General features: G+C 46.4%; 1 protein-coding gene across 4 annotated transcripts in view; it reads right to left on the reverse strand.

Annotated features, from left to right (window-relative positions):
- Positions 1-27,707, reverse strand: part of LOC119455782 (uncharacterized) — a 162,246-nt gene that overhangs the window by 13,566 nt on the left and 120,973 nt on the right. For 2 of the 4 annotated variants that reach the window (XM_049669301.1, XM_049669298.1), the window contains exon 3: positions 11,066-11,380. The exons of 1 other annotated variant lie outside the window; for it this stretch is intronic. In XM_049669301.1, coding sequence (XP_049525258.1) covers positions 11,066-11,380 — 315 coding nt within the window. Of the gene's footprint in view, positions 1-11,065; positions 11,381-15,324; positions 15,676-27,707 lie in introns of all 4 variants that reach the window. One more of the 4 variants, XM_049669299.1, reaches the window with a different exon arrangement.

The raw sequence follows: 27,707 nt of genomic DNA on the forward strand, positions 1-27,707 counted from the left end.
CTCAAGTGTGGCATGTTTGTTTACGTGTGTATTTAGATTTAATCATGTATCATGTTTTTTCGTGGTATTCAAAAACTGTGCGAAAAGAGAACCATTTTTTACTTCTTTATACTTTTGTTTAAAGAGACTGTCTGTGAAGCGTTTGCGAAGTGTCTGTTAACATTAAAAGACGTTTTTTTTTACTGTCTAAGCGTTATACTGTAAGAAATGTGATATACATGATCTATTTGCCATTTATTCACCATGTTTTATTTGCATTGGACTGCCCTACGTTTGGCTACGAACTGCTCAAATCTTTCACTTCACCATTCATCATCCTTGGTACATTTACCAATTTATAGCTGTGGAGAAGCTGGAAACATATTGTGCTAATTAAAAAACATCAATCAATCAATCAATCAATCAATCAATCAATCAATCAATCAATCCATCAATCAATGGGTTCTCTAAAGCCTTAAGGCTCCTTCTTTCTCTAAGGCTTTCTCTATAGGGCTCCTTTTTTGGTAGGGCTCCTGAAAAAGGGAAGCCGAAGTAAGTCAGTGGCAGAGATTGGGGAAGGACACAGGGAAGGGAACATTACACAATCTTGCCTAATGTAAGAAGGTATTTGAAGATTCGACATCTTGTTACCAGAAACGTCGGATGATGAGCCGAGCCGAGACGCAGGGCAAAAAATAAAAAGAACGAGCTTGGTGACTGGCGCCATCCCTCTGTTTCAAAGATGACGTTCACACTATCTATCCCCATATCATGCACTCCTCCCTCTGTACCTCTAATATACAGACCTCTAGAATTTTAAGTCCCGTGATGACACATTCACTTTGGGCGGCTAAAAGTTGTAGTGAACGGCTACGTGGCTATTCCCGACTAATAATGACCCTTTCAGTTGTTTTTGGGGCCTTATCTTGAAATTCGAAACTATGATCAGTACTTTAAAGATGCTGCGTTAAAGTTCTCAAGAAGAAAAAAAATCAGTAGCCCCTCCCTTGTAAGCGAAGCTTGTCGTGTGTTTCTTCGGCGTTCCTTCGAACGAATTGCACTGACGAGTACCACGTTGTGCTCGTACTTGCACAACACGCACTGCAGCTGACTCCGAAGTTCCGGTTGAGAAACTCGCGTTGAAACCTGGCCGTCGCCCCGGGCAAGTTGGCGCTAGCGTTGCCGAGGCGTGCACCACCGTTGTCGGGTTCCTGGAGGGCAAGACGACGCTAACGTTTGGCCTCGACATGGCGCTCCCTCAACGTGGGGTCCGCGGCTCTTCGCTGACGTTTCGCCTGGGCGTCGGAAGCCATCACGCTTCGCTTCGCTTGAAAAAAAAAACAAAGGACGCAGAGTTGTGCCTAAACTATTTATGTAAAGCTACCTACAGCTGTTATTACGCATAGATTATAACAAGTTAGTTTGCACTCGCTCATGTCGTTCTCTCCATTTCCAGGCTGTTCATTTTCACTCTCTCAGTCATCCTTGACGAGCAGCTTTCATTTATTTGTTATGTTTTTATTTTAATATTTATTACCGGATTACAACTATTAAAACTTCGTAAGCATATGGGCAAGAAATACAACCGTCCCCTTAAAACCATGATATGCTCCTGGGAGAGGAGAAAATATACTTAATCGCTTTAATTCTATTTTGGTGGCTTTGTGGTCAGATATTCACGAATGACCGAGTTTAAAGGCATGTGTCCAACTCGCGTCGTGCGTTAACGCGCCGTCACATAAGTATAGGTCTCCCGGCGTGCCACGATGGGAACTAATGTGCTGTTGATTAATTGATTCAGGGAGTTAACGTCCTAAAGCGACACGAAGGCTTCGAGAGACGCCGTAGCGGAAGCCTTCGGATTAATTTTGAAAACCTGGGGTTCCTTAAAGCGCCCCTTAGACCTAGCTGTTCTGTTTTGTTCTGTTATACATGAGTTGCTTTGGAGAGAATCAGTTAGAAAGTGCATCTATCATTTGTCTACGTTATAAATAAATAAATAAATAAATAAATAAATAAATAAATAAATAAATAAATAAATAAATAAATAAATAAATAAATAAATAAATAAATAAATAAATAAATTGTCACTGACACTAATAGAGATAGCAATGCCGCAACGGGGATTTGATATACATACGGGGGGGGGGGGATATCATATGCACTCTGTAGTCCACACCTATTGGTGCAGGACTTCTCGAAGTACTAAACGGTTGGCAGGCCTACACACACATCTCAGTTCAAGTTTTGTCCACAGTACGGAGCATACGGGCATCACTTCACTGCACAGTACTACTTATCGCAAACAATAATTTAACTCTGTGTCCACTGAGAATTATTTAACGATACGTTACACCTTTTGCCGCCGCTGACTTGCTGACCATTTTTCAATTGCTAAAACTGCACGATATATTTTTTTAACACGAAAGTGTTTTATGCCGGGGTCCACCAAGACTTCACTGACGTATTTCCGTCACGGAAATACGTCATAGAACATAATACAAAGAAAGAAACCAGAAGAAAAAGTTCCACAAACATGCAAAATTTGGAAATCGAACACACGACCTCTCGGTCCGCGACGATAGATCGCCGAGCGTTTAACCCATTGCGCCACAAACGCATTTGCAGAGAGCTACACAGACGCGCCTTATATATCTAACACTCCTCCGTGTACCCGCGCTCTTGCTCGGGGCGGTGCCGCCGCCTACGAGCAGAAAAGAGAAGTACTGCATTATGACACTAACGCGCACCGACAGTGAACGCTTCGGTGGTCTCAGCACTACGACGCCTCGATGCCAGCATTCGAAGGGACGCTGGCATCAAGAAGCACTACCAACGCCACCTAGGTGGCGTTCACCGTACTCAGCACAGCGGAGCGTGGCCTCCGCAATTAGCTCTGAAAATGTTTCTGAAGTTGATCGCGGAGGCTGCAATTACGACGCGATGTACGCGCTGATTTGACTCGGTGACGATTCAGTTACGTGCTTTGTCTTGCGCGTTGTATTAGTGTGTCAGTTACGTGCTTCGTCTTTCGCGTTGTGCTAGCGTGTGCAGCGTAGTGCAGCTTCCATATGCACGACGGTTGCTCATGGTCATCGACGTTGGTAGTCGTGATGGAGGAGACGTGCCACCAGGCGTCAGCGTGGGTGCATCAACGCCTAAGGGCGCTTTAGCCACAAAACACCAATAGACATTATATATCAATGTGCAATAAATATTACACTACTTCTGTGAAGACACGTTTCACTTTCGTGTTCTATACCGATTCCTATATAAGAGGGATCAACCACTTTTTTGCATTTAGCCCCAATGAAACTGTGGCTCCGGCGGCTGGGGAATCGAACTCGCGACCTCGTGCTCAGCCACAGCCACTGTGCCCCCACGAAAAGGTATACCGTGTTGCTGCCACTTAAATGTTACACTGTAAGAAGACGGGAAAGTAGGCTACTTTATAGGCCGGATTTTCCTTGATGGCGTAGCACTGCGTACAGATAAAGGAATAGACAAACAAAAAAGCAAAAAGCGAACAAAGAGAAAACAATAAACACCCGAATACGCGCCCCAAGAAAACGTATGCATAACTGTTCACAATGTGCCGTCACCATATACGCACCTGCCTTCCAGCATGAAGAAGACATCAGACTGTCTATAGCACATCGCAAGGAGCTTAAACAAACAAGTCCCACAAGAAACGGCATAAAGTAAACGGAACGCCAAAGATCACAACGCGATGGCAAATAAAAAAAACATTACAAAAATACATTGCAAGATACAATTATAAGACCTACAGTGTTGGATCTCTTTATTGTATGTTGCACTGTCTCTTTAAATGTCTGACCACCGAACACCGTAGATCATAGAATCGTATCTCGCACAGTTTTTTTTCAAATGTCTTTTTTTTTCTTAGTTAAACAGCTTCTTTAACGATAGCTGAGACATACGGTATACGCTGCTTCGAAGGGCCAGGCGTTCGAGGTATGTATTCAGTTTTGATACTTTAAACATCAGATTAACCGCTTGATCAATCTAAGACTGTTTTGGACAGGTTTATGAATAAGCTAAATAACACTGGAGTGCACTCTATATACCACTTTGCTACAGGGAGGAAAAAAAGCCCTTATTAAGATTCATAAGCGGCAACAACTCTCGTTATTGTGTTGCGCTATACACTGTAAAATAATTTACACCCTCAAAAGGATGAAATTACACCCTTACACACAAAAACAGTGTAACGGTGTGAGTTCTAGACTGACATACACTCTTATTCCATTTTAAGGGTGCAAATTATGTGACAGTGGAGTAAACGCTTTAAACGGCACAAAACAAACCCGTGCGCTTTCCATTCAAGGACGCTGCAGGAAAGCGATCGCCACAACTGCCGGCTCGCTAGAGAACAGTCAGCGTACAGCCTGCATCGTTAATTTGTAGTTGTGCGACGAAAGAGGCACCGTGTGTTCATTACTCATCGCATCTCCTTTGTTGAAGTCAGTTCTCTAAATCACGTCATGGCGTCCCAAAATTACGAGTGTGATTATGACTAGGTCGAGCGTGCATGGGCCCAAATGAATTGCACGCGAACTTGGCAGCTCGTCAGAAAACTATACGGCCCCCGATGATTGCGTTTTCGTGCAGACATAATTATTGTCTCTGTGTCCGACTGGACTGGACTGGACAAACTTTATTTGTGTCCTGCAGGACGCGCTTAGGGCGTAGTGGGCGTCTCCCACGTAGGGACCGACCATTCGAAGGAATATCTGCTATATCGAGTCAATGCGTGTATGTGACTGCGCACAACGGATCGCTGCAGTTAAAGCCCTCACGTTGGAATCGCAGTGAGAAACTCCGCCTCCATACCTGTTGCGGCCGAACTACAAGCGGCTTCGTCAATTTCGGCGAAGTCCATGCGATAAACGGTCTTCTTTGGGATGCAGTATGTGAAGTTCGCCTGACTGGGCCGGAAGTCTTGTTCGGAAGTCATTGTCGTCAGCATGCTATCACTGTCTAGTCTAACACAAATAGTATGACTAAGCGAAATTGGCAATTTGGTGTGAAAGATGTGCGATTTATAGTGTCTATTTATGGGTCAAAGGGCAAGGAAAAAGTGCTCTCCGAATTGGGAAACTTGCAAATAACAACTGCGGTAATTTTATATTTCTCTGTGGCTCCTGTCAAGCGCTAGCATTTTAATTTTCTCAATAAAACAACTCCCGTGACTGCCAATGTTCCTCATTCAGTGCATGTTTGTGAGGGTTTGTTTTTATCATATATTTGAATTCTTCGCAACGAAGAGTTGTCACCTCGTTCTTTTTTTTTTCTTTTTCTTGTTTGTGTTCATAGGAATGTTTCTTTGAGCCTCGCGGCGTTTTTTAACCTGGATTGTATTTGAAGTTGTGTCCGCCGCTTCCTGGACGTCCTACCGTAAAGCTAATGCCGTCGCTCGTACAACGCCGCACAAATTAGGATAAGCTGGCTGCGACTTGGCCTAAGAAATGTGAGACGCGGTGCGTTGCTCCGCTTCATGGACCTCGGAGGCCGGCCAGTGTCTTCTAGGTGGCGCTACGCTCGATAGATGCCACCGCTATGCTGCATGCCATAGGGAGCCTCGATACCAAGCCGGGCTGCTATCGAGGCACCCTAGTAGGTCACAGCACGTCAGGCGGAAAAGCATAAAGGCACTCGAGATATACGCACTTCGCCGTCGGTGCCTTAATTTTAATGATAACATGCTCTCTTCATTCCTCTTATTCCTCCCTTTTAATCCGTTTATCCCGTTCCCTCGATCGCGATTCCGGGGATTCCGGGTAGCAAACCTGATATGTGTGTTGGGTAAATTCTTTCCATTTCCCTTTTCACTGTTTCTGGAAATTGTGGTGTTGGTGCAAACCAGTAAGTTAATGTTTGTTACAAAAAAGTGAGAAATTGAGGTCTCTCTCTCTCTTCCACACACACACACACACACACACACACACACACACACACACACACACACACACACACACACACACACACACACACACACACACACACACACACACACACACACACACACACAACACACACACACACACACACACCACACACACACCACCACACACAACACACACACACACACACACACACACACACACACACACACACACACACACACACACAACACACACACACCACACACACACACACACACACACACACCACACACACACACACACACACACACACACACACACACACACACACACACACACACACACGCCATCTCGCAACCATGATACGATCTTATCGTGAACTTCGCTTTGCTTTTATAGCAGAGTGAATGCAGCGAAGTTTTGGTTCCACACTTCATACGACGCCTTGTCGACCTTGTTGCCATGCGTAACTGCAACGTCTCCCAGTTTCACAGCTGGGGTTTTATTTCGTAATTAAAAGCATTGTTCTTCAGGACAGGGCTAAACTTTGTACTAGCGGGTATACGCTCTCTTTACTACGCACATCATCATTTCTCTGGAAGTGAAACAAATACAATGAATGAATGAATGAATGAATGAATGAATGAATGAATGAACGAACTATTACATGAACAAACGAATAAGTGAACTAATGACCAAATGGCGTGTACAAATTGGATATGCGCACGGAGCTTCGTTCTTAATCTTTTCTAACGTATTCACAATCTTGAGGGCCTCGACTACCCCCCAAACGACAGTAAAATGGGCAGAATCGCTCGTCCAGTCCCGTTCAAGGTATTCAAGCGCTCAGAGACACGGCGGTCTCATACGCATTTGTAACAATACATAAATCACATCAGTTTTAGTTTAGTTTCAAATGAATATACCAAACTAATTCAATTGATTCAATAAATGAATATTAGTAACGCGAGTGCGGTGAAACAGTTCAACAGCATCGACACGACATTTAAATGATCACTTTTGTTATTTTTTCGAGAAGCTAAAAGCCCTAGCCCAGAATCAAGATTTCGCGACGTAGAATTTGTTCATAAATTTTTAAGCGTGCACATGGACGACAATGCGGAGGTGGAAATCATCTGCGTCCTCGAGTTGGCCGCACGTTCTCTGGTAATTTGATCTTCATACGAGAAGCTCTACAGCTTCGCTACAGAAGCCGCAATGAAGGCTCTCGCAAAAAGTACGCATAAAGTTTTTCTCCGGCCCCTGGTCGTTTATTTAAAACTTCAGCGTCGCAACCCACCGTAAATTTAAAGAAGATAACCCACCGTGAGTTCAAAGAAAATGCTCCTCGCAAAAAAAAAAAAAAAAAAGAAATAGCGCTATATATCTACTGGCGGATTCGTTTCATATGCAAGCGTTATTCGCGCTAACGATGCCGGTATGAAAGTAATGAAGATAAATCACCGTGTCGTTACGCTTGCAGCATAATGGCAGGCCAGCGTACGGCGTTCTCAATTTAATCTCGATGCAGCCGCTGGTTTCGTCTACGCAGAAAGGCTGTGGCTGAGCCTGCTCTCTCAGTCTCTTTTCGATTCTCGGATATTTCACCTTAATGCGTGTCTGAAGATCGTTTTCTTCCAGGCTGGTGGTGTGCATATTTAAAATATTGCTGCTGTGAGGATTTATGATTGTTAGAAGAAACATGAATTTGCAACATGGCGAATTTACGTATCTGATGAAGAAAAAAGAAAACTAATTAATTTTGACACTGTTCCGTGAAAACAAAAAGCTAATGTTGAAATTCCAGAGTTGTTAAGTGTCAGACTTGCAAAAGAAAGGACCAAGCTACACTCGATGACCCGACAGTTTTTGCCAAAAACATTTCTGTCGTGAGAATCACGGGACCACCTGCAGCACTAATTAGGTTTTTCTTTCTGGGCCTATAAACCTCGTCATGAGTTTATGCTCCCCTAATGCATGATGCATGGTACCAAAGCTTTTTTTCTCGCTGACATGACGCCTTGCAGCCTTGAGCTAAGCGACCTCCTTCTGTATGTTAAACCACATACATACCACCTTTGTAAATAATTAAACATTTTGATTGATTCATTGAAAAGAAAAGGACATTCCGTAGACTAGTATATCTATGCGAAGAAGCAATCCGCCGTAATGCTAACGCTTTTCTCTCGCATTGACCGCTGAATAGTCACATAATTATTCTTCTAAAGGGAAGTTGTTGCTATATGCAACGTGACGCACGCATCAGTGGTCGACTCAAGGCGCTATTTGGCGTTGGCACTAGAAAGGTATGCCTGCATCTGTGGCCTAATGGACAGAGCATTGTAATTTTTCGCTGGGGCAAACTGGTTCAATCCCCACTATCGGACCCGAAATTTCTTTTGTTGAAGAGGCCCTAAACGAGGCGAGACAGGGGCTTACCTGCAACAGATTGCCTGGCATGAGGCAAAGAATGCTTCGCATTATAGGATCGATTTGTTGACCACAACATGCATCAATAACCTCGCGCCCAGCCCTGACTCTTCGTCGGCCGCCTGTTTACCTAAGCATCGGAAGCAGTGCCGCTGAGCCCTGCGTCTAACACCTGCTATCGATGGCTGCCGAACGCTGCAGTGCCTGACATTGGGGAGTTTCGTACGCCTTTGGACGCGTGAAATCAACTAGACAAATTCAGAGAAGGATAAGGAAAAGGCAGGAAGGTCTATTAGAGGCGAGTTCAGTTCGATACGCTAACGAGGGAAAAGGGAAGATAAAGCGATAATAAGAAAGAATAGATATAACTAGACATAACGCTAACTGCGCTCACATACGATGTTGCATATCATGTCTAATAACAGTGGCTGCTCAAGCCAGCCGACTTCACAAAGTGCAGCAATACCCACGTTGCTTTCAGAGTCAGTGGTTTATGAAGCCGGGGTCCAGGAATCGCTTTCTGGCTTACAAACATCCAAGCAAAGACGCATTCGACATCGTAACAAGGACAAATACAAATTATGTGCTCGATTACATCACAGGATTTGCATGAGTCGCTCATACCTCTGTCGGCTTTAAAACAAAAGAACTGTCAGAATTCGTAAATGCAATCCTTAACCAGAGGCGGCTTAATATAAGGCTGCATCGCTCTGCGAAAGGTGTGGTGACTGTTTGTGACTTCAACAGATAACGCATGTGAGACGACAGTTCAATACAACTGGTGTATTATTTATTTATTTAGTTATATAATAATTGATTTTATTGCGATAGCAATTATATGGACACTCAAAAGCAGATTTCTGCCGTCGGCGTCGGCGTCGCCGTCGCCGTCGCCGTGAGGTTCCGTATGACGTCAATGGAGATGAAATCGTCGCCGCACGGCGAACGCTGTATGTGCGATTGAAAGGGCGCGAGGGACGCGCGCTTTCACGGGGAGTGAACGCACGGCGGAGAAGAAACGCGCGTTCTGCGCTGTGCTCCCTTAAGGGCTGCAGAAGTAAGCGTCTCTTTTTATTTATTATCGCGACAGCAATTATGTGGACACTCCAGGTGCATTTCTGGCGTCGCCGTCGCCATGAGGTTCCGTATAAAGTCCAAGGGCGATAATATCGTCGCCGCGTGCCGTAGGCTGTATGTGCGAGTGAAAGCGCGCGAGGGACGCGCGCTTTCACGGAGAGCAAACGCACGGCGGAGAGCAAACGCGACGTCTTCCGTCGTGCGAAAGGCCGTGGGGGGATGGGAGGGAGGGAAGGGAGCCGACATTTAGCTGCGGCGCCAATTGTGTATCTTGCGACCGGGCGCAAGGGGAACTGGCGACTCAATATCCAACGCGAAAGGAGGAAAGCGGGAGGGTAGCGCGGGAGGGAGTGGATGCGGCTTCTACTCTGCCAGCAACTTTGTACTTTGCGCGGCTGCGGGCGGTCGCGCTCACCGTATCTTGAAAATGATCTCCTTACGGCTTTGAACTTTGTGTGCACTGTGCTTTCGCCGCTCAGTTTCCGTTGACGCGATAGACCCCACGAACCTTTGCTCGCTGCTGTCGCCGCGCTTGCTCCCGCCAGCGTTTTGACAGTGGTTGTCTGCGGTCATCGAGTGTGATCTATTCATGTTTGCTTGTGCGCGCTGACACCATTCTTGTTAATTCAGTTAGTAAGCGAATGTGTCCAAGTTTATGCAGCCAATAAAATACTACCCGTACTCCGTATAGCGCTCTACTAATTTGCTATCGCAATTGATGCTTAGCCTTTCGGGCGAAACTGCGACATCTTACTTACTGACTCATTTCATTATTAACTAATTAATTGATTGATTAATTTGTTATCTACTGCAGACTTTTGGGGGCACACAAGTGGGCAGCTTCAAAATTACAGACGTAATACAAAAAGCAACAATATATCCTGCTTCAAGATTAGTGTATTAACAGCGGTGCCGTAAGAAAGGTGTGAAATGGTACAACAGTGAAACTTTGATTTCGTAACAGAGACTATATAAGACGACGCCTGGATTAATACGATACAATTAAAAACCCATGCGTGGAAAATAAGAATACTTATAAGTGTCAGTTCTAGCAAAATAAGGTGTTATAGAATTAGCCTGATGGCTCCTTGTGGGCCTGGTAAATAAGGGTGAAAGATACGGTGATCGGTCTACTGCAAGTTTTTTTTGTGAAAAAGCAGTGAAAGAAAAGTCAATTCTGAGCGGCTTCAGACGCGTTTTAAGAAGGTGAATGTGATTGGATTTCTATTATTTCTATTACACCATGAGAATTTGTTGTAAGTAAACCGGCCTGCTTTCCGCTGTATTCTTTCGAGACACTTGATGTTAAGTTGAGCAGATGAAGCCCAACGGTGCGTTCAATTACGCTGGTTGGTAAATCTAGGTGTAGTGGCGTTAATAAATGTTGCTGTTTTATAAGAAACTTATTTCGTGATGCGAGCGAGCAAATGAAGTTTTGCTTAAAAATTTCAAGGCCAATCCTCCAAGCGAAGGTGGATGACGAGCGGAGCTGTAAACATCGCGGTAAGAAAACTTGCTGGTAAACACTTCATTTCATCATTCACTGTCACTTAGTAACGACGGCCACAATGGCTTTGCGGTCACCATGATATACACTGATCGGCCAAATGCGCACAAGAAATATCTGCGCCTGCTGCCACAACCCACGACCGCAGAGTGCGGCACAAGCTCACCTCCGAACAGTTTGTGCGAGATGCCGGAGCGCCAGTCGGTGCCTAGGACGATGATGTGGCAGCGGAAGGTGAGGTTTCGGAAGGTGAGCCAGTCTCGCACCTGGAAGACTCGGTGAAGCCGCACCTCGTACGTGGAGTTGGCCGCTGGCTCGACGCGGTCGAACGGCACCGTGTTCAGGTACACGCCCGTCTGGTCGTTGTACACCCCGCAGGCCGGCGACGGTTTGGGGAACATGCCGCCGCAGTCCAGCTCCACCGTCTCGGTGCACGACACGCGGTCCGAGAACGTGGTCCAACTGTCTTCCTTGCACGAGTCTGCAAGCCGAACGAACGACTTAGTGACGGCTGACATTCACTGTGGGTGAAGACAGCCGATGACGGCATTTCGGAAAGCGGCAATTATTCTTTCCTATAGATCAAATAGTTTGCGGAGCGTGCTATGTGTCGGATTATTATTTTTTTCCTTGTTTTTTTCTTTTTTAAATACGAATTACTGCGCATTACGTTCGCTGGTGAGCAGCTGTGCTGCTGTAAGGATTTATTCTATTCGATGATGTTCCGGGCAGGCGAACAACTTGTGGCCAACATTTCTAGACCAATCAACCGATCAATCAATCAATCAATCAATCAATCAATCAATCAATCAATCAATCAATCAATCAATCAATCAATCAATCGAAGCTTATTCGGACATTTACAAACATATGCCGGGGCCAGTCAATCATAATGTTCTAACATTTAATCAATCGATTAATCAATATATATTTCACCCGCCAATGTCGCTCTGTGGCTATGTCTCTCTTCTGCTCAGCAAGAGGTCATGGGTTCGATTACCGGCTGCTGTGGCCGTATTTAGGTAGGGGCAAATTGCAAGAACACTCGTGTAATTAGATTTAGGTGCGCGTAGAATGTACAGTAAAAAGAAACACTAAATCTGTTTGAGCTATTATAAAGCACAATTTCAAACCTGCATTTTCGTTCCTTGCGCAGTAGTAGGTTGATTATTAGAAGATAAAATGAAGGTCAAATCAAATTTGTTTTTTTATTTCGCGCCGAAACCCCAGCGTCGATACATCAGTGTCAAGTCTCCCATTTCAAAGTAAAATACAATACAATACAATACAATACAATACAAAACAATACAATACAATACAACAGCATTCTATTTAAATCAAAGGGATAACGCAGTCTGCGGGTAAAAGCTTCTCCTAAAAGCAGCTTGACAGGAGTGCACAGACCCCTTCTCGTGTCCTCTCGTATTTGTGTCATTGTGGCTCTGTAAATGTCCTGAGAACGCGGTAACCTCAGCCTTCGTATCTTTTAGAATACAATGTAGTCCATAGCTACCGATAAAAAAAATGATGATGTGCCAAAACCGCGATTTGATTATGAGGCACGTCGTAGTGGGGGACTCCAGATCAATTCTGACCACCTCGGGTTCCTTATCGTGCACCTAATTCAGGGAACACGGGCGTTTCTGCATTTCACCACCATCGAAATGCGGCCGCCGTAGCCGGGGTTCGAACCCGCGCCCTCGGGCTTAGTAGCGCAACGCCATAGCCTCTACGCCACCACGTCGGCTTTATCCGACATTCGAGTAATGAAATTTCAGCAAAAATTATAGTTTTGTATTTACGATGGGGCGAAGCAGAGATGAGAACTGAGAATCGACGCTAAACGTTCTTTTACTGCACATTCTGCGATGTCACTCGTGCGCGTGTTCTGTGCCCATCGCGCGTGTTTCGCTTCATCCTCAGCCACTGCCTATATAGCGGTGACCCCTAAAATTACATCGGTTTTCAGTAAAGAGTAGCGTAAATAACTTTTGCCTATTTTTAAGTCACAAATCCAATAAATTATTTGAAGGTAGCAATTCTCACGTCGGAATTACCCGATACTGTTGTAATCACTGCTCTTTCAAATGTATACGCCACGCAAGAAAGGACACATTACGTAATTCCGCAAGCTTTGTGGTTGTCATGGAAAAGTCGGCTGCAACGAATGGTCTTATGTACAGGTTGCTTTTGTGTGCCGGTCTCAGAATGAAGCTCTGCCTCCTATTGTCATACCTTTGAGTTTCAAGTGTGGATAATGGTGCTATTTCAAACTTAGCTTTGTTGCCGACTGATATAGAACCGAAATTAGACCACCCCAACCCCTTCAGTTGCAGAGCAGTTCCTTTTCATCGCTGAAAAAAAAAAAAAAGAAGGCGACGTCGAGGTGTTCGATACCCTCGCAGCTGCTTTGAAGGACGAGGTGCGAAAACCGCTTTTTTTTCTGTTTTTTGGGGGGGGAGGGGGGGGGGGGGACTCCCGTCTACACACGGATTTCACGATCACCGCGAACCTTTGAAAGCTTAGGCAACTCTGAACGACTTAACCCAACGGAACAGAAAGACCAACTTATAGACCCCTGTACAATACTTTGCTCTGTTCTTCTTGTCGCTTAATAAATGCAAGAGTCGCAACTTCTCAGTGGAGCGAACTTCTGCATGGTAAAAACAAAAAAAGAAATATTTTTAACGACCTAAGATGCGACTAAGAAATGTGTGTAAGAATTATATAAATAAAAGGGAGCGTAAAGGACTCACTGGATTTCTGCCTTTAGAATCAGTTAGGTCAACGCCGATGCTGTGTTAAGTGATCAATATTCTCTGAACATGTCGAAGTGGTGTTACACAGTAACCCTCACCACTTTTCACTGAAACAGCGTAACGCTGCAAAGTATAAAATGCTGTCGCTTTCATGCATTAAACGTAAGAACATGCTACATACCATGCTAGGGAGAGGAAAGCGTGTACCGCATGGCGTTAGTTCAACAGACTGAGAAGTTGCTTTATTTGGAAGCAGAAACCTTGCGCTCTCCGGTTGGTTTTCCTGTCGGCTTGTCCTCAAATACGAGTCTTCTCTCCAAAAAAAAGAAAAAAAAAAGAAAACGAAAACGTAATGACGCGCTGTTTTTTTCTGCGGCCACACGTCACATTTAGCTGCATGATGTTTCACAAAAATCAGCAGGCATCAACTCTATCCTCATTTACTGCGACAGCAGTAGAACCTCGGAGCAGATGCCGCCACCTTAAGAACGTTTTCTTAATCCATTACAATATCGTCTTCTGTGTCCTCCGAAATATTTAAAGAGTGAGGGCCACTCTAAGAGTCCGCGCAGTGCGCAGAACCTCACGCAAATTGCCAAACGCGAATGATGCGCTTCCTTCGACGTGTGGCGAGGGTCAACGTGCGGATGAGGAGTTGGCCCAACAGCGGGCCACATCCTATACAGCGATTAGGGCGCCCGGCTCACAACAAGACACTGCCACAAGGGCACGATCTGAATTCCTATAGTGGTTTGTCTTAACGCGACAGCGTTAAGGACTCCGTGTCGCAGAAAATTCGGTGTCGGCGTCGGCGGCGTGGTCCGTTAGAGAAAAATCATCTCGAACCACGCATCCCGAACGAACCACGCAGGCCCTGTGCGTGGCGCATAGGCGTTGCTGCACTAACTGAATTTCTCGAAGTAAAATGCGTCAGAAAATTCGTAAAGTATGACTTACACACAACCTACAGACATGATAGCGTCGGATTGTGATTTGAATATACGAGAAAACGTAATTCTGTCCCGCGGAAACTCAAACACAAACCCCTTTTCCAGCTACCGTTTAAGGTCTGTCTTAGCGGGAGCGGCGCGCCGCGCTCGGTTCCTTGCAACACCATCCAGATGGCGCTCGCCTCCGCGGCAGCGGTGGATCCCCCCGTGCGGGAGAAAGAGAAAAAAAAAAAGAACCAGAAAGCTCGCTTTTGTGTACAGCGTTCGCCGCCAGCGTTCCCCGTTAAACCTTACGGTTACATAAGCTGCAGTTGCCTTGAAGCGTGAGAAGCAGTCAGGGATCTTTGAATACTACTGCGTTCCCCTCTTAAAGGCGAAGCTTAAGCGTCCTCTAAGTTCTTCATCGTCATATTGCGAGGGTGAAGCTGAAAATGAGTTAGTGCGACGATAGTCTGCATAACGGAAGAGACGAATAGCAAATCTAGTTTCGAGTTTTTAAATGGTGTCGCGGTAAAAGGCATTGAAGTTTTCGACGGAGTGTGTGTGTGAGAGAGAGAGAGCAAGGAGGACATGAAGCGTCCGGTTGGCTACCCAACATTCAGGGTAAGAGAGAGGGGGAAATGAAAGAGAAAAAGGAGGTTTCGTTCAACGAAAAAGAATTATGTATGTAAATATGAAAGGAAGAGGCGCCACGTTTCGGTAGCTTCAAAACTCACCTACGATGACGGTGAGGAAGAAGTCATTCTGCGAAGTGCCCAGATCCGTCTCGACCTTGCACGTGTAGTTTCCCTGCATCGACATGTGTGCGCTGAGGATGGAGATGAAGGAAGGGGAACGGTTGCTCAGGTCGACGCGCTTGTCGAACAGGTTGCGCGCCAGCGGACGGCGTCCCTTGCGCCACACGTAGACCTCGGCGCCGTCCTTGAACCAGAGGACGCGCCGCAGGTCTTCGCCCGGCGAGAGCACGAAGAAGCAGAGCAGCGTGGCGCCCTCGCCCTGAAGCACGTACTGCGTCTTGTTGCTGTCCGACAGGAGGCGCACCTCGGTGACCACGACGCCCAGCACACCTGCGTCGAGCCGAAACAAAGCATATTATAGTTTCACGGAGTACGGCCGTGTGATCGTAGGGTACGGTATAACTGATATCTGGATCACATTTAGTGATCAATGAGTAACAGAGCAGCGCTGGCTTAACAACTTGCCACGTGTTATGTTCTTAGGACATGTCGACGTTGCACAGTAACGCTCGAATTTTCCCCCTGAAAATGTGGATCACCGTAGAAAACCTAAAAAATACTGCTGCTTTCATTCCTTACGCGTGCAAAGTAAGTCTATTGGGTGCAGACACATGATCAGAACCAGTATGGTGACATTGCGACCTTGCAGATTGTGATCGCTTTCTCGCCCCGTCGAAACTTACCCATGTCCCTTTCCTCTGAACCCCGCTCCGTACTCATTGCCTAAAAAACCTATTCTCCAGGGGCAAAAACCTGCACTTATCTTCCCCATGTGTTTGCTCTCTTAAGCAGGCTGCAGGCTTGGCCTAGTTTGTTGGACATATTTAGACTAACAGAACCAAAGCAAAATTTGGACACGAGAGAAGAGAATATTTTTCGGCTGCGATCTTTCCAAGTAGAGGAAGTCTCTTTCCGGAGATTTCGGGCCAGAACTGCACTCACACCTGCCGTCACTAGAACCAGGGGTCTATTATGTGTAATATTTGAAGTGTTCCGCTCGTACGTCTGCACACTTAGACCGACGTCTATGCCTTCACTTAATAAAATTTCTCTATCTCTTCCTGTCATCTACGTCTGTAGCGGATGATTATCATCTGCTTTGGTCATGCCCTGGGCAAAGACGGTTCGTGAAATTGCGCTCAGGGCTGTCATGAGCCGACCAACCTGACGACTATGGGTGATGACTAATGAGCAAGTCATTTCATACATTTGTGAATGGCTCGTCCATTAGCCATCGATTAGATGCAAAAGCGACTTGTCGGTCTTGCGGTATCTGCGTGAAACAGGTCTCCATGCTTTGTATAATTTGATTTTCACATTATGGCCCATGGAAACCAATGCCAAACAAGAAACTACTTTACCTTAGTGACCTTTATGGCCTATGCATTCTTACACGCAAAAGGCCACAAAAGCCCTTCTGCAGTTCGCGAAGAATACTTGATTATACGAACGCTTGTGACAGCGGAGATTTTTCTGTGACCGTATCTGCGAATGACTGCATATGACTCTACTAGTTTTCGTTTCTCTCCTTATCTATTCTTCCCGCTTCCGCTGCCCCAAGTGTAGGGTAGACAACCGGGAACGTACTTGGTTAACCTCCCTACCTTTACCTCTTCATTTCTCTCTCTCTTATGCACTTTGTGGGGAAATGAGCTGCTTAATCATGGTTAGAGACGTCTCACGCTTGTGACAAGTTATGATATGGCTCTACATTGTGCATGATATGTATCAATTTGTAACACTGCGTATGCTCTTAGTATGTAGAGCAGGCGTTTCCCCCATTTTTCAGCAACTGTAACAATTTTTATATATTTCTACCGATTTATATCTATATATTCTTGTTCTTGTTAAATACTTTGATATCAGATATGATGTTGGGATAGCAGGCTGTTTACTAGCCAAATTCTGTTTTTATGTCTTTGTGGTTAGCCTCAGCTAACGACAAAGACATAGCGGACAAAAAGAAAAGGAAACGCGGAAGGAAGCAGCACGAAGTTGGGCATAGTGGCAAGATAAGGGAATCTACAGACTTTATGTAGTACTCACGGTGGGCAAATATCAGCGGTCATTGTTGTGCCCCTCGCGCTAGTGCTGCAGCGAGCCTAGTCCGGCTGATGCTGATAATGACAATCCCTGTGGGAGGCTGGTAGCCAATCGCCTAAAGGCTTTACAATAAACTGCATGTCGTCGTGCGGCAATTTACTGCCGTACAACGAATATGCGACGATAGTGTAGAAGGCTCGGTATTCGCATCTGCGAGGTCGTTCGAAGCCAGAAGGACGGAGCTTTGGCAAGGTCATGTACCGCCAATCAATCACAATGCCGAAAGGACAGCCGTATGGAGGTGAACGCAGACACTAGCCTGATTGATTTTATATATTTTTTTACCTTCAATCATTATGTCACATACGATACGCGTCCAACTCAGTCCCTCGTATCTCCTCCCCCCCCCCCCCCCCTTCCCCTCCACATATATAAGAAGGCCGCCTACAACGACTGTTGTTTTAGCGTACACTGCATTTCTTGCTACCTATTTTGCCAACACCAACCTCGAACGTCAGAGGCAGACTGTTTCATCGTCGTCGATAACAATGGCCTCCAGGATGGAAAGCAGCGTACCGGCAACGCGACCCATCTCTAAGGACATGCGACTACTCAAACACAGCTCTAAATCAGCCATGTACAGACCGTTCCCATTGAACAGCACCTTCTCACTACAGTCTCGCACGTCACAGCTGCAGGAGGCCACAAGAAGCGCTGCTGCGATTCCCGAAGCCAAACTTATACTGAGCGACCGTCGGTGACAGCGCTGAGAATTTCAATACATCGGCGACTCCAGTGCACATCAACTCTTGATTTTCTTTCCTCCTTTTCCACCGCTTCCACTTGTGTGGGGTAGCCAACCCGCCTCAGTCCTGGTTAATTTCCACGCCTTTCATTTTACTCTTTCCCCTCTCTTTTTCTTTGCCAAATTACGACCCGCGCCGCCATCGGAGAGTCTGCACGCATCTTTATTCGAAGCTATAAATAAAGCACCGCCAGACTAGAGGTGAAGCATGGCGATCGGGGCCTCGGCTGCGCTGTTATTCCGCTCTTTCCTTTTCCTCTTAGTCCATTCTGCTAATATGCCCATAAGCGCCCTTTGCCCTCAGCATCCGCATTTTAGTTTTTTCCCCCCTTCCAAGTAATACTTTCTCTCTCTCTCTCTCTTTTCAACGCGGTTCAAGGAACTTGTGAATATAAATGGCAAATTATCAGGACGGGGTAGGGGAGCGTAAGATCGACCGAGAAGGAAAGGTCCTTCCGCGAACAGCGTTATGATTTTCAGCGATCACATTTGTGAGTGGTTCTTTTTTCTTGCGTCTCACCATAGTTTTGATCTTGGGCGAGCACAGCGCTCTAAGCTTGATGGAGTTAGACCTTCTTGCATGTGGTAACACTAACGAGGCAGTTACGTTGAGGACAGTAATTCTTGCAGAGAGACGCACCAAAACCAGACGGTTACGTGTTTCTCGCTCTCTGGAGCACGCTTGCTACGTAAAATTTTAAATTCCGGGGTTTTACGTGCCGAAACCACGATGTGATGACGAGGCACGCCGTAGCGGGGGACTCAGGATTGAATTCCACCACCTGCGGTTCTTTAACGTGTACCCAATGCAAAGTGCACGATCGTTCTTGCATCCCACAGCCATCGGAGTGCGGCCGTCAAGGCCGGGATCGAGCCCCCGACCTCGCGCACAGCAGCGCAGTGCTATGACCGCTGGGCTACAGCATGCGGAGGAAGCGCTTGCTAAGTTGTGAAGTGTTCTGACATGAATTACTTGCAGGGATTATCGGTCCTGGATTATCGGACGGGCGAACGGCAGAACATAATAAACGGGAAAAATATTCTGCAGATTCCACGCACTGTGGAAATTGTTGCTATGCGAAGCTTTTTGCAGGTAGCTGGCTATCCAGCATAGCTTGGAGGAGGAGGAACAGGAAAGGAAGGAAAGGCAGGGAGGTCAAGCAGCTAGTATAGGTGGTGTTGGGTCAAGCAGAGGCATGTTTGGTTTGCTACCCTGTCTGGGCTGTCGTTGACATCGAGCGTCAACGGAAATGAACCGATGGGTCAACGGAAATGAACCGATGGGTATCTGTTCATTTCCGTTAACGCTCCGTGCGACTGCAGACACGAATTGAAGAGGAATAAGAACAAGCCTTCTCACATGTCCGTACCTATAGGCGAGTAGCCCAACACCATAGTGGGCGATATGAGAGCGGAGTCTTTCTTTCTGGATATATTTTGTTGCTGTTAAAAGTGAGTTCTTGGGCAAGCTAGAAGGCTGTTTTCTTCGACAACAAACAGAATTGAATTGAATTGCGGGGTTTTACGCGCGAAACTCACAATTTCATTATGAGGCACGCTGTAGTGGAGGAATCCAGAATAATTTTGACCACCCGGGGATATAAACGTGCCCCCAATGCACGGGACACGGGCGTTCTTGTATTTCGCCCCCATCGAAACGTGGCCGCCGCGGCCGGGATTTGATCCCGCGGCCTCGTGCTTAGCAGCGCAACACCATAGCAGCTAAGCCACTACGTCGGATAAAGCAAATTGAGGCTATGCGGAAAGTGTCATATTTATTACAGCGTAAGATGTTATGGGCTCAATCCAATAGCCGTTTCAGCTGACGATGTTGTCCGCTGCGGCCGGTGTCCGTCGCAGCCATCGCCAGGAATGAGAACAAAAATTCCTAGTTCCCGCCAGGATCAAACCCGGGCGCTTTGCGCGGGAGTAAGTATAATCTAACACTGCGCCATGCCAGCGCTTGCTGGCTGCTGCGGAAACATGCCTTTTACAGGCGTCCTAGCGTGCGAGGAGTCACGCGATTGCACGCGATGTGAGATGCGCGCCGAGTAGCGTCGATACATGCAAACTTTGGATTGCAGTTGCGTTGTATTCCACCAGGTGTCACGACATACGTATCAGTTGCATCGTATCGTGATAACGTCGATAACGTGTCAAGCGATGTGACATGTGCGCCCCGTAGTCTCGATACCTGTCTTTAATCTTTGGTACTCGTTATGGCGCCTCCTCGCAAGGAACGAACCACTGCTGAAGAAGCGAATCGTAGAGCTACGCGCGCGGCTGCAACCAGGCAACGCTTTGCTGTTAGCAGCACAAGCCGCAGCTCGCCGATCGACGTCGGGCCAGCAGTTCAGTTTGTTCTCGTGAAAACGACGCAAATAGACTTGCACAAATAATTGTGACCAAAATTTGCAATCAATCAAGCCATCAATCATTCAACAGACAGATGCAGTGGCGGTGATATATTCAGTCGCAAATTTTAGCACCGTTTTCTGAAACAACGTTATCCAGCATACACTCTGGTTCTTCAGGTGTGATTGTCACTTAAGAGTAAAACATGCCCAATAATATCTGTGTTCCTTGGGCTACGCCAGTTTACAATATAGCTAAGTCATGTCGATGCGTCAGTTAAACTTATGTTTTATACTTTTGCGTGCATGTCACTCATTACTCACAAAGATTTACCGTTGCAGTCTGTAGAAAGTCTCTAAACATTTTTCTATGATGTCTGCCTATACAGAACCAATGAACTTCTGGCCTTATACTTTATTTGAACTAATCTACATACATCTCGTTTGCAAGTCTCTGGCCGACTGTAATAAATAAAAGAAAATATACTGGTTAGAGACTGTTGCTTTTATGAAGTATACATGCTTGGCATAGCTCGAGAAAGTCTATGAAAAGGCCGAAGCGTTCTACAAGAAGTCTATAGATAGTATGCAGAATGTATAAATTATTTTCTTTTAGTAATGCGGATTCTGTAGCACTACTTTATTCAAATAGCGTGCTTCATATTCTTCAGCCTCATCGAGGTCTTCACGTAACTTGCCACCCTTCCGCAAAATGAAAATAGCCGAAGGCTCACGTGATCCTGTTAATACGTCTCCGACAGACAATCAGAAGAGCTCCGTCCTCCATCCCAACTTTTCCCTTTTCCGCTTCCGAACATCCCCGTTTTTTGAAGAGTGACAGGGATGTCGACTGGTTGTGACAGCACCGGAACGCTCCGCTATATTCACCGCTGATTGCCGTACACCCTCCCCCCCCCCGCTCCAGCCCCCGCCCCTCTCCTCGTCTCCCAATTCCCGTTTTTTCCCCCAGAGCGGTTCTCGTCAGGATTCCCTGATTCTCGCTATAACCACGCAGTTTCCCTTTCGAAAGGCAGCGCTTCGCTATCGGCGTGGCGAGTCTGCGCGAGCAACCATCCTTCCGGTTCTGTGAGGGGGAAGAACCGTCGTTTCCCCACCGAGCCGACATTATTCAGGGATCAGCTGGGAAAGGCGCTTTCGCGGCCGGAACTTGGCTATTCGTCGATGAGGAGGGGCCGGCTGCAGCCAAGTTGCGCCCATACGAGCGCACGCGATAGATAGTCCTCGAGTGAAAACTACACAAAGAGGTCGGCTTCATCGCACGGAAGTTGGCTCTACAAAGCATGCTTACTTCTCCCCCAAAGAGGAGTGAGTGTCTTGTCTCCGGCTTGTCCGGTAAGGATGTAGGCGACGGTGACTCAACCGACAAAAGCGATACTGGAGGCATGTGTGAATGACAACGATAATGCAATGTAATGTAATTTAATCAAACAGCGCGACAGTTCTGCTTATTGATGACGTGCGTGTTTCTCCGGGAAAGAGAAATAATTTGCTTAAGGACATGTAAGAAAGCAAGGAAACATCAGCCGTTAGGTTACGCATTATAGATTTTAGAAATGAACGCCGTCGAAACCGCCGTTAAAGCGAAACGCCATCGTCTGTGAGACACCATTCTAAAAAAAATTCACCCGCCTCGGTCCTTCTTCGCACTCTTCCGACGCGACGCGCAGGGTAAACCACTGTTGGCGTCTCCTGAGGCAAGCAGTATATTTGCCCGCAGTTTAGAGGCCTCACTTTGTTTTTATTTCTGCTCTTTGGAAGCTCGAATGCCAGAACCAGTTGTTTCAGAGAAACCATTCCTTCCTAGTTTCTTTCTTTATTCTTAAAAAAGTATTCCTCCACGCAAAATACAAGGGACACACGACAGAGTTGTATAAGCTGAGCACAGCGACAGAATCTTCCGAATTAAAAGCAATATAAAGACAAGTACAGACGTGCAATGAAGCAACATTAACGCACGTCGCTACATATAGGAACGTTCTTCACAAGGGGTGGGAGGTGAAAGCGCTCCGCATTCAGGAATCCGGCATTCCTCTGCGCTGGCACGCGCGAGAGTGAGTCATGCCCGGGCGAGCATATTTCAGGCCGGGCGTCGACAATACGGTGCAGCGACGTCGAAGCTGACAGAGCTGGCAACCGTTAACGCTTAACGACGCGTTGTGTTAGGTAACGTTAGTTGAAACACGTGTTCACCGCACGCTTCTCTTACTGTTAACGAGTTTAGCGCCAGTGGGGTGGTGAGGGGAACATGCACAAAGAGTTCGGCATTGTTGGCAAGACGTATTAAACCAGTCAAGCGCAATAATAGACAAGGACCAACCAAAGGAGCACACGCGTACAAGCAGTACACCAGTTTGATGTTCTCTAGCTAATCGTCGAGGATGGTAAGACGTTTGTCATGTTGCAGGGCGACCAGTCAACGTAGAAACGAAATGTACCGTCGAGCAAACGGCATATAGGAGATTGTGTTGAATCAAGTGAAATAGGTACAGAGGGCTGTTCTGGCGATCTTTTTTTCCTATGTAACCATGCAACTTCTGTTCAAGAAAAGAAAGTATAGACCACAATGACATTCCTTGTTTGGACGGGGACTTGTGGCTTCGCTTCTGCTTGTAGCCCTAACTTACTTTAGCAACGTGGAAGCTGAAAAGGCCTACAAGGACTTCCATAATCCAAGGACAGTCCTATGTTGGAAATGTAAGCAATGAGCAGCTGACTTTTCGTTAACTTCGGCCGCGATCGTAAGTGGGCAGCACTTTGCGGTAAAGGCGACGTGACTTTGTGAACACACCGCTGATATCCTAAATGCGTTGCTCATAAAACACATGCCACCGACTGACTGCGAGGGCACCGAGACGCAGCTCCTTGCAGCCCCTGGCCGACCGACACTTCTCAAGTGCTCACACTTCTTCACGTGTTCACAAACTTCCTTTTTGCAGGAACACTTTCTCATTGTCCGAAGATCTAGAGATCGCCTGGCATGATCGGCATGATAGTGAGATGATTGCCAGGTGGTGGCCAATCGCAAATGGCATTTATGCAGAAGTTTTGTGAACCCAGGCCTAGTGACTGAATTAACAAAGTCTCGTATTCATGAAGCAGTTCTTAAGCTACAAGGCGGTTCGTAAGAGCAGGTGCTATAGCCAATCGGGATAACGAACTTATCATTAGCGGAGGCCGTTGATCATTGACAAAGACGTCTTACGAATGAGAAACATTGTGAATTCATTATCAAAAAAACATTGTGAAACATTGTGTTTATGAGAGCTTTTCGCCCTTAGCAACCGCCCTCGCTATTATAATGTGTCCAACGTCACGGTTGCCTGGCGCATGTTCTTGCGAGTTGTTACGTCATAAGAACTTTCTAATGAATCAAGGACCAAATGCGCGAATGCCAGCTTGAACCTGCTCGCCAGTGCACAGTATTAGTGCAACGATGTTTAGCTCGTGCTTTGCTCTGCTTGCGTAAGCTCAATGGCGAGGGGCCCGCATCTCCTCTTGAGCTTCTATTATTTCTTTCTTTTTATCCTTGTGCGGACAGCCAACGCAGCGGTAAGCCCATTTAGCTTAATGGAATCAGGGAAAGAAACACAAGGCAGCGAAAACTAACGAAAACGTCGTGAAACCGACACAGGGCCCCAGCGACGATAAATGATGAAATTAAAATAAACGTGCAGGCAGAGATGCGCGGTCTCTGAAAAAGAATGAAAATATTGTTGCGTCATAATTCTCAGAATCCGCTGATGGTGCTGTTTAAGGAGGTGGTTAAAAAAAAGGAGGATGACAAAAAAAAAAAAACAACAACTTAAAAATAAAGTTACTAGTCAACTATTTGCGCGGGCGAGGAACACCTGCGAACAGGAGATTACGCGGCAAATATGTTTTCCTTATTTTAGTGCAAATGTCTCTCTTTATGGCCTTCAAGAAATTTAAGAGGAAAGGGACGAGCCAATAAAAAAATATAAATTCGGATATTCACGTTCGTGAACCCCTACAAGCCAATATGAGCCCTTCAGCGCTTAAGTAATGGTAAAAAAGAAGAAGAAAAAGAGGGAGACGAGAGGGCGAAAAGTAACTGGACATAAAAAGTGCAACCGCGCAAAGTACGAGGGCGTCGTCGGTTTGAGTGCCGCCGTTTATAGTTCGAAGATTAATATTATGTTTCGTTTCTTTTTTTTTTCTAACGAGCACTCTTTGCTCGCCGCTCGAAGGCAGCTCTTTTTGAAAGCAAGAAGCAGGCGCTTTTTGTACGATGAAACTTGTTGTCCACGCTTTTCAAGTGAGTGTCCGCTGACTTTCGACTTCCATCGTGACTACGCGTTCTCTATCCAATAGAGTCCGGCGCAGTCAATTCCTTCGCAGAGGAAAAAAAGAAAAAAAAAAGATGGAGGAAGAGTTCTGTCTCATATCCTGTTAAACGCGGAAAACGAAGAAAAAATAGATAAAACATTCGCCTAGGTTGATAACGGGAGAAGTCCGCGCGTGCAAGGGAAGAGTGCGTTTGTTTGTCACACTCCCCCCGCAACCGTTTTCAAAGAATTCGTATCGTAACTTTCTTTTTCTTGATTTATCTATGAGCGCAATAGTGGCAACAATCAATACTAGCTTTAAATTCAATGCGATTTTTTGTTCCATGCTTTCCTTCTCTTTTTTTCAGGTCCCGGTGAACTCGGCCGCGTGGCATTTTAATGCAACTCTGCTAACGGACGATGCTGGAAAACGGTCGCGTGAGAAGTGAATTACGAGAAGCACGCAGCACCAGGGAGGCTTGCTTCCCAGCATGGCGCTTCTGAATCTAGCTTCTCTAAGCCCCAACTTTAGCGCCGAAGCGCTGAGGGAAGTGGGGGCGGGTATCGGAGAGTGGTTGGCTCCCTTTTGGGGAATACGGGACGAAGAAGCCTTTGTCGCGTGCGAGGGGTCGCGGAGGTAAGCGCCTGTGGGACAGGGAGTTGTGGTGACGAGCGGGGGGGGGGGGGGGGGGCAGAGGGGGGGAGGTTATGGATGAGTCCGGGATGAGTCACGAGTCCCTCGGGGTTGCTTCCATTTAGGGAAAATGGACGGAGAGGGCACCGCCTCACTTGACCATCCATGAATACAGTGACTACGCATCCTTTTCATTCGCGGTGACCATTCATGCCCCTCAACGTGTCAGCTAAGATGTCATGGCGTTCAGGTGAAACTCCTCATCGGCGCAGCCGGGCGTGTGATTTGCCCCGACTCCTGCACAATCGTTAAACTCGCCAAGCCACGACGTAGCAAACGACTTGTACCAAAAGATTTGAGCACGCACTTCGTACTGTGTGTTGACTTAACGCGGACTTATTCTTCTAAATAGACGATAGACTGTCGTTGATGACAGGGTTCAGCTGATAGTTATGTTAACGCGTGCAACGATAGTACAGTTTCACTGACGTTCCTTTGGTTTGGGCAAAGAAGAAAAGCCGCGCGATATTTGCATAATTTTCTCTTCATAAACGAAAAGGCTGCTTTTCTGCAATGCTTCATGACCGAAAAGGAAGTACACGAATTGCTATCCTGTCGGATATGCTTGATGCTAATAGGATTTCTTTACGCAGTGCAGTTGTGGCGTACACGAAATTGCTTGGAACGCAGGCGGCAACATGCATTGGGAAACAAACGTACAACAATCGACAAAGCATTGGGAAACAAACGACAGAGTTTGGCCGTTTGAAAACATAATAGTGTGATGTTCCTGATCCGTGTCGGCTTGCCCCGCCATGCCCAGCTTACGCCTCTATCTTTCGCATGCATCCAGCCCTCGCATGAGAGAAGTCGACTAAAGGCTGAGTGTGAACAACATCGTTTCATGAAAAGTGCATACGAACGAAGCAAAGCAAAATTTCGGAGATCATTCTAGAATCACGGACAGGACAGAAAGTAGGCTAGATGACACATAGCTATCAACTAAAACATTTATCTAAAGCGCAGGAACTTTAATTGGAAAGACGTGAAGACACGAACAAAACATTTGCAAATGAAATGCTCAATGCCGATTGGCATAAGATGCCTTAGGAGGCTTTTTGGCTATAAATCTTCAAGGAGGTTATTAAATGCGAAAGTGAATAAAACTTGTAGTCCCGTGAAGGACAAAGGTGATTGGTGGCAGCGATTCGCTGCAAGAGTACTGCGATTTCAGCACGATTTTGCACAACTGTAATGTACATTGTTCATCGTGACTTTTATGTACAAGACAGCATATGAACAGTATACAAAAAAAAAAAGATCCTCAGATACGCTTAAGACTGCTTACGCCTGGGAAATGCGTAAGCATTACTCTGCCTTTGAAGAAACCTTTAGTCAGCCAAGGTACGCGAGAAGTTCGGCCACCAAAATGTATCACTCCGCGCGTTCCGTCGATGATTTGTTGCGCGCCAATAGCTGTTGCTCGCGCGAGTATGCATGGCAAGGTGAAGTGTGCAATCACCCACGTACTAGGCACGCCTTTAGTCAGCCACAACCGTGGAGCCGCCGTGGCGTTGAGGAACCGTGCTTGCCTCGCACCTCGGAGGCCGGGTTCGAATCTCACCGAGACCGAAATGTACCAGATGTTATTTTCAAAGCCATTACTTTACGTTGTTTACAGGAACCACCCTGGGAAATTTTACGAGAATCCGAGCATTTTGGACGTGTTTTCATTCTTTGCGCCGTCGGCCATTTTTGGTACCATGGGCCACACCATCACACCGCCGGTCACACCGCCGCCGCCAACGAATTTTCGCGTAATGGGGACCTTTAATGCTTTCGCATCAACAAAGTAATGTGTTAACACTAGGTGGATTTATGCCTTGTTTTCTTTATCACTAACGACAAGCGCGAAACAAAATATGCAAAACGAGAAGTCAATAAGGTGATGCGCGAAGTACCCCCAACACGACCCCATTTACGCCGTACGCTCCATTCTGCATTTTGCATGCCACAGAATCGGTAAAGTGTGAAACGCGGTGGGCGGAAAAGTAGCGTTGCCACCGTAACAGTTCGAATATCTTTCCGGTGCTATCTCGCTTTGCGTTGACGCAAGCACAACATAAATATTCAAACGCAGGTTACGCCATCAAGACGGAGTATGCGTCTCGTCCGAGCACTGTCGAGTAACGTGCCAGAAGTAGCACGTAGCCAATCTC

This window comes from Dermacentor silvarum, chromosome 6, assembly GCF_013339745.2.
Source record: "Dermacentor silvarum isolate Dsil-2018 chromosome 6, BIME_Dsil_1.4, whole genome shotgun sequence".
NCBI classification, from domain to species: domain Eukaryota; kingdom Metazoa; phylum Arthropoda; class Arachnida; order Ixodida; family Ixodidae; genus Dermacentor; species Dermacentor silvarum.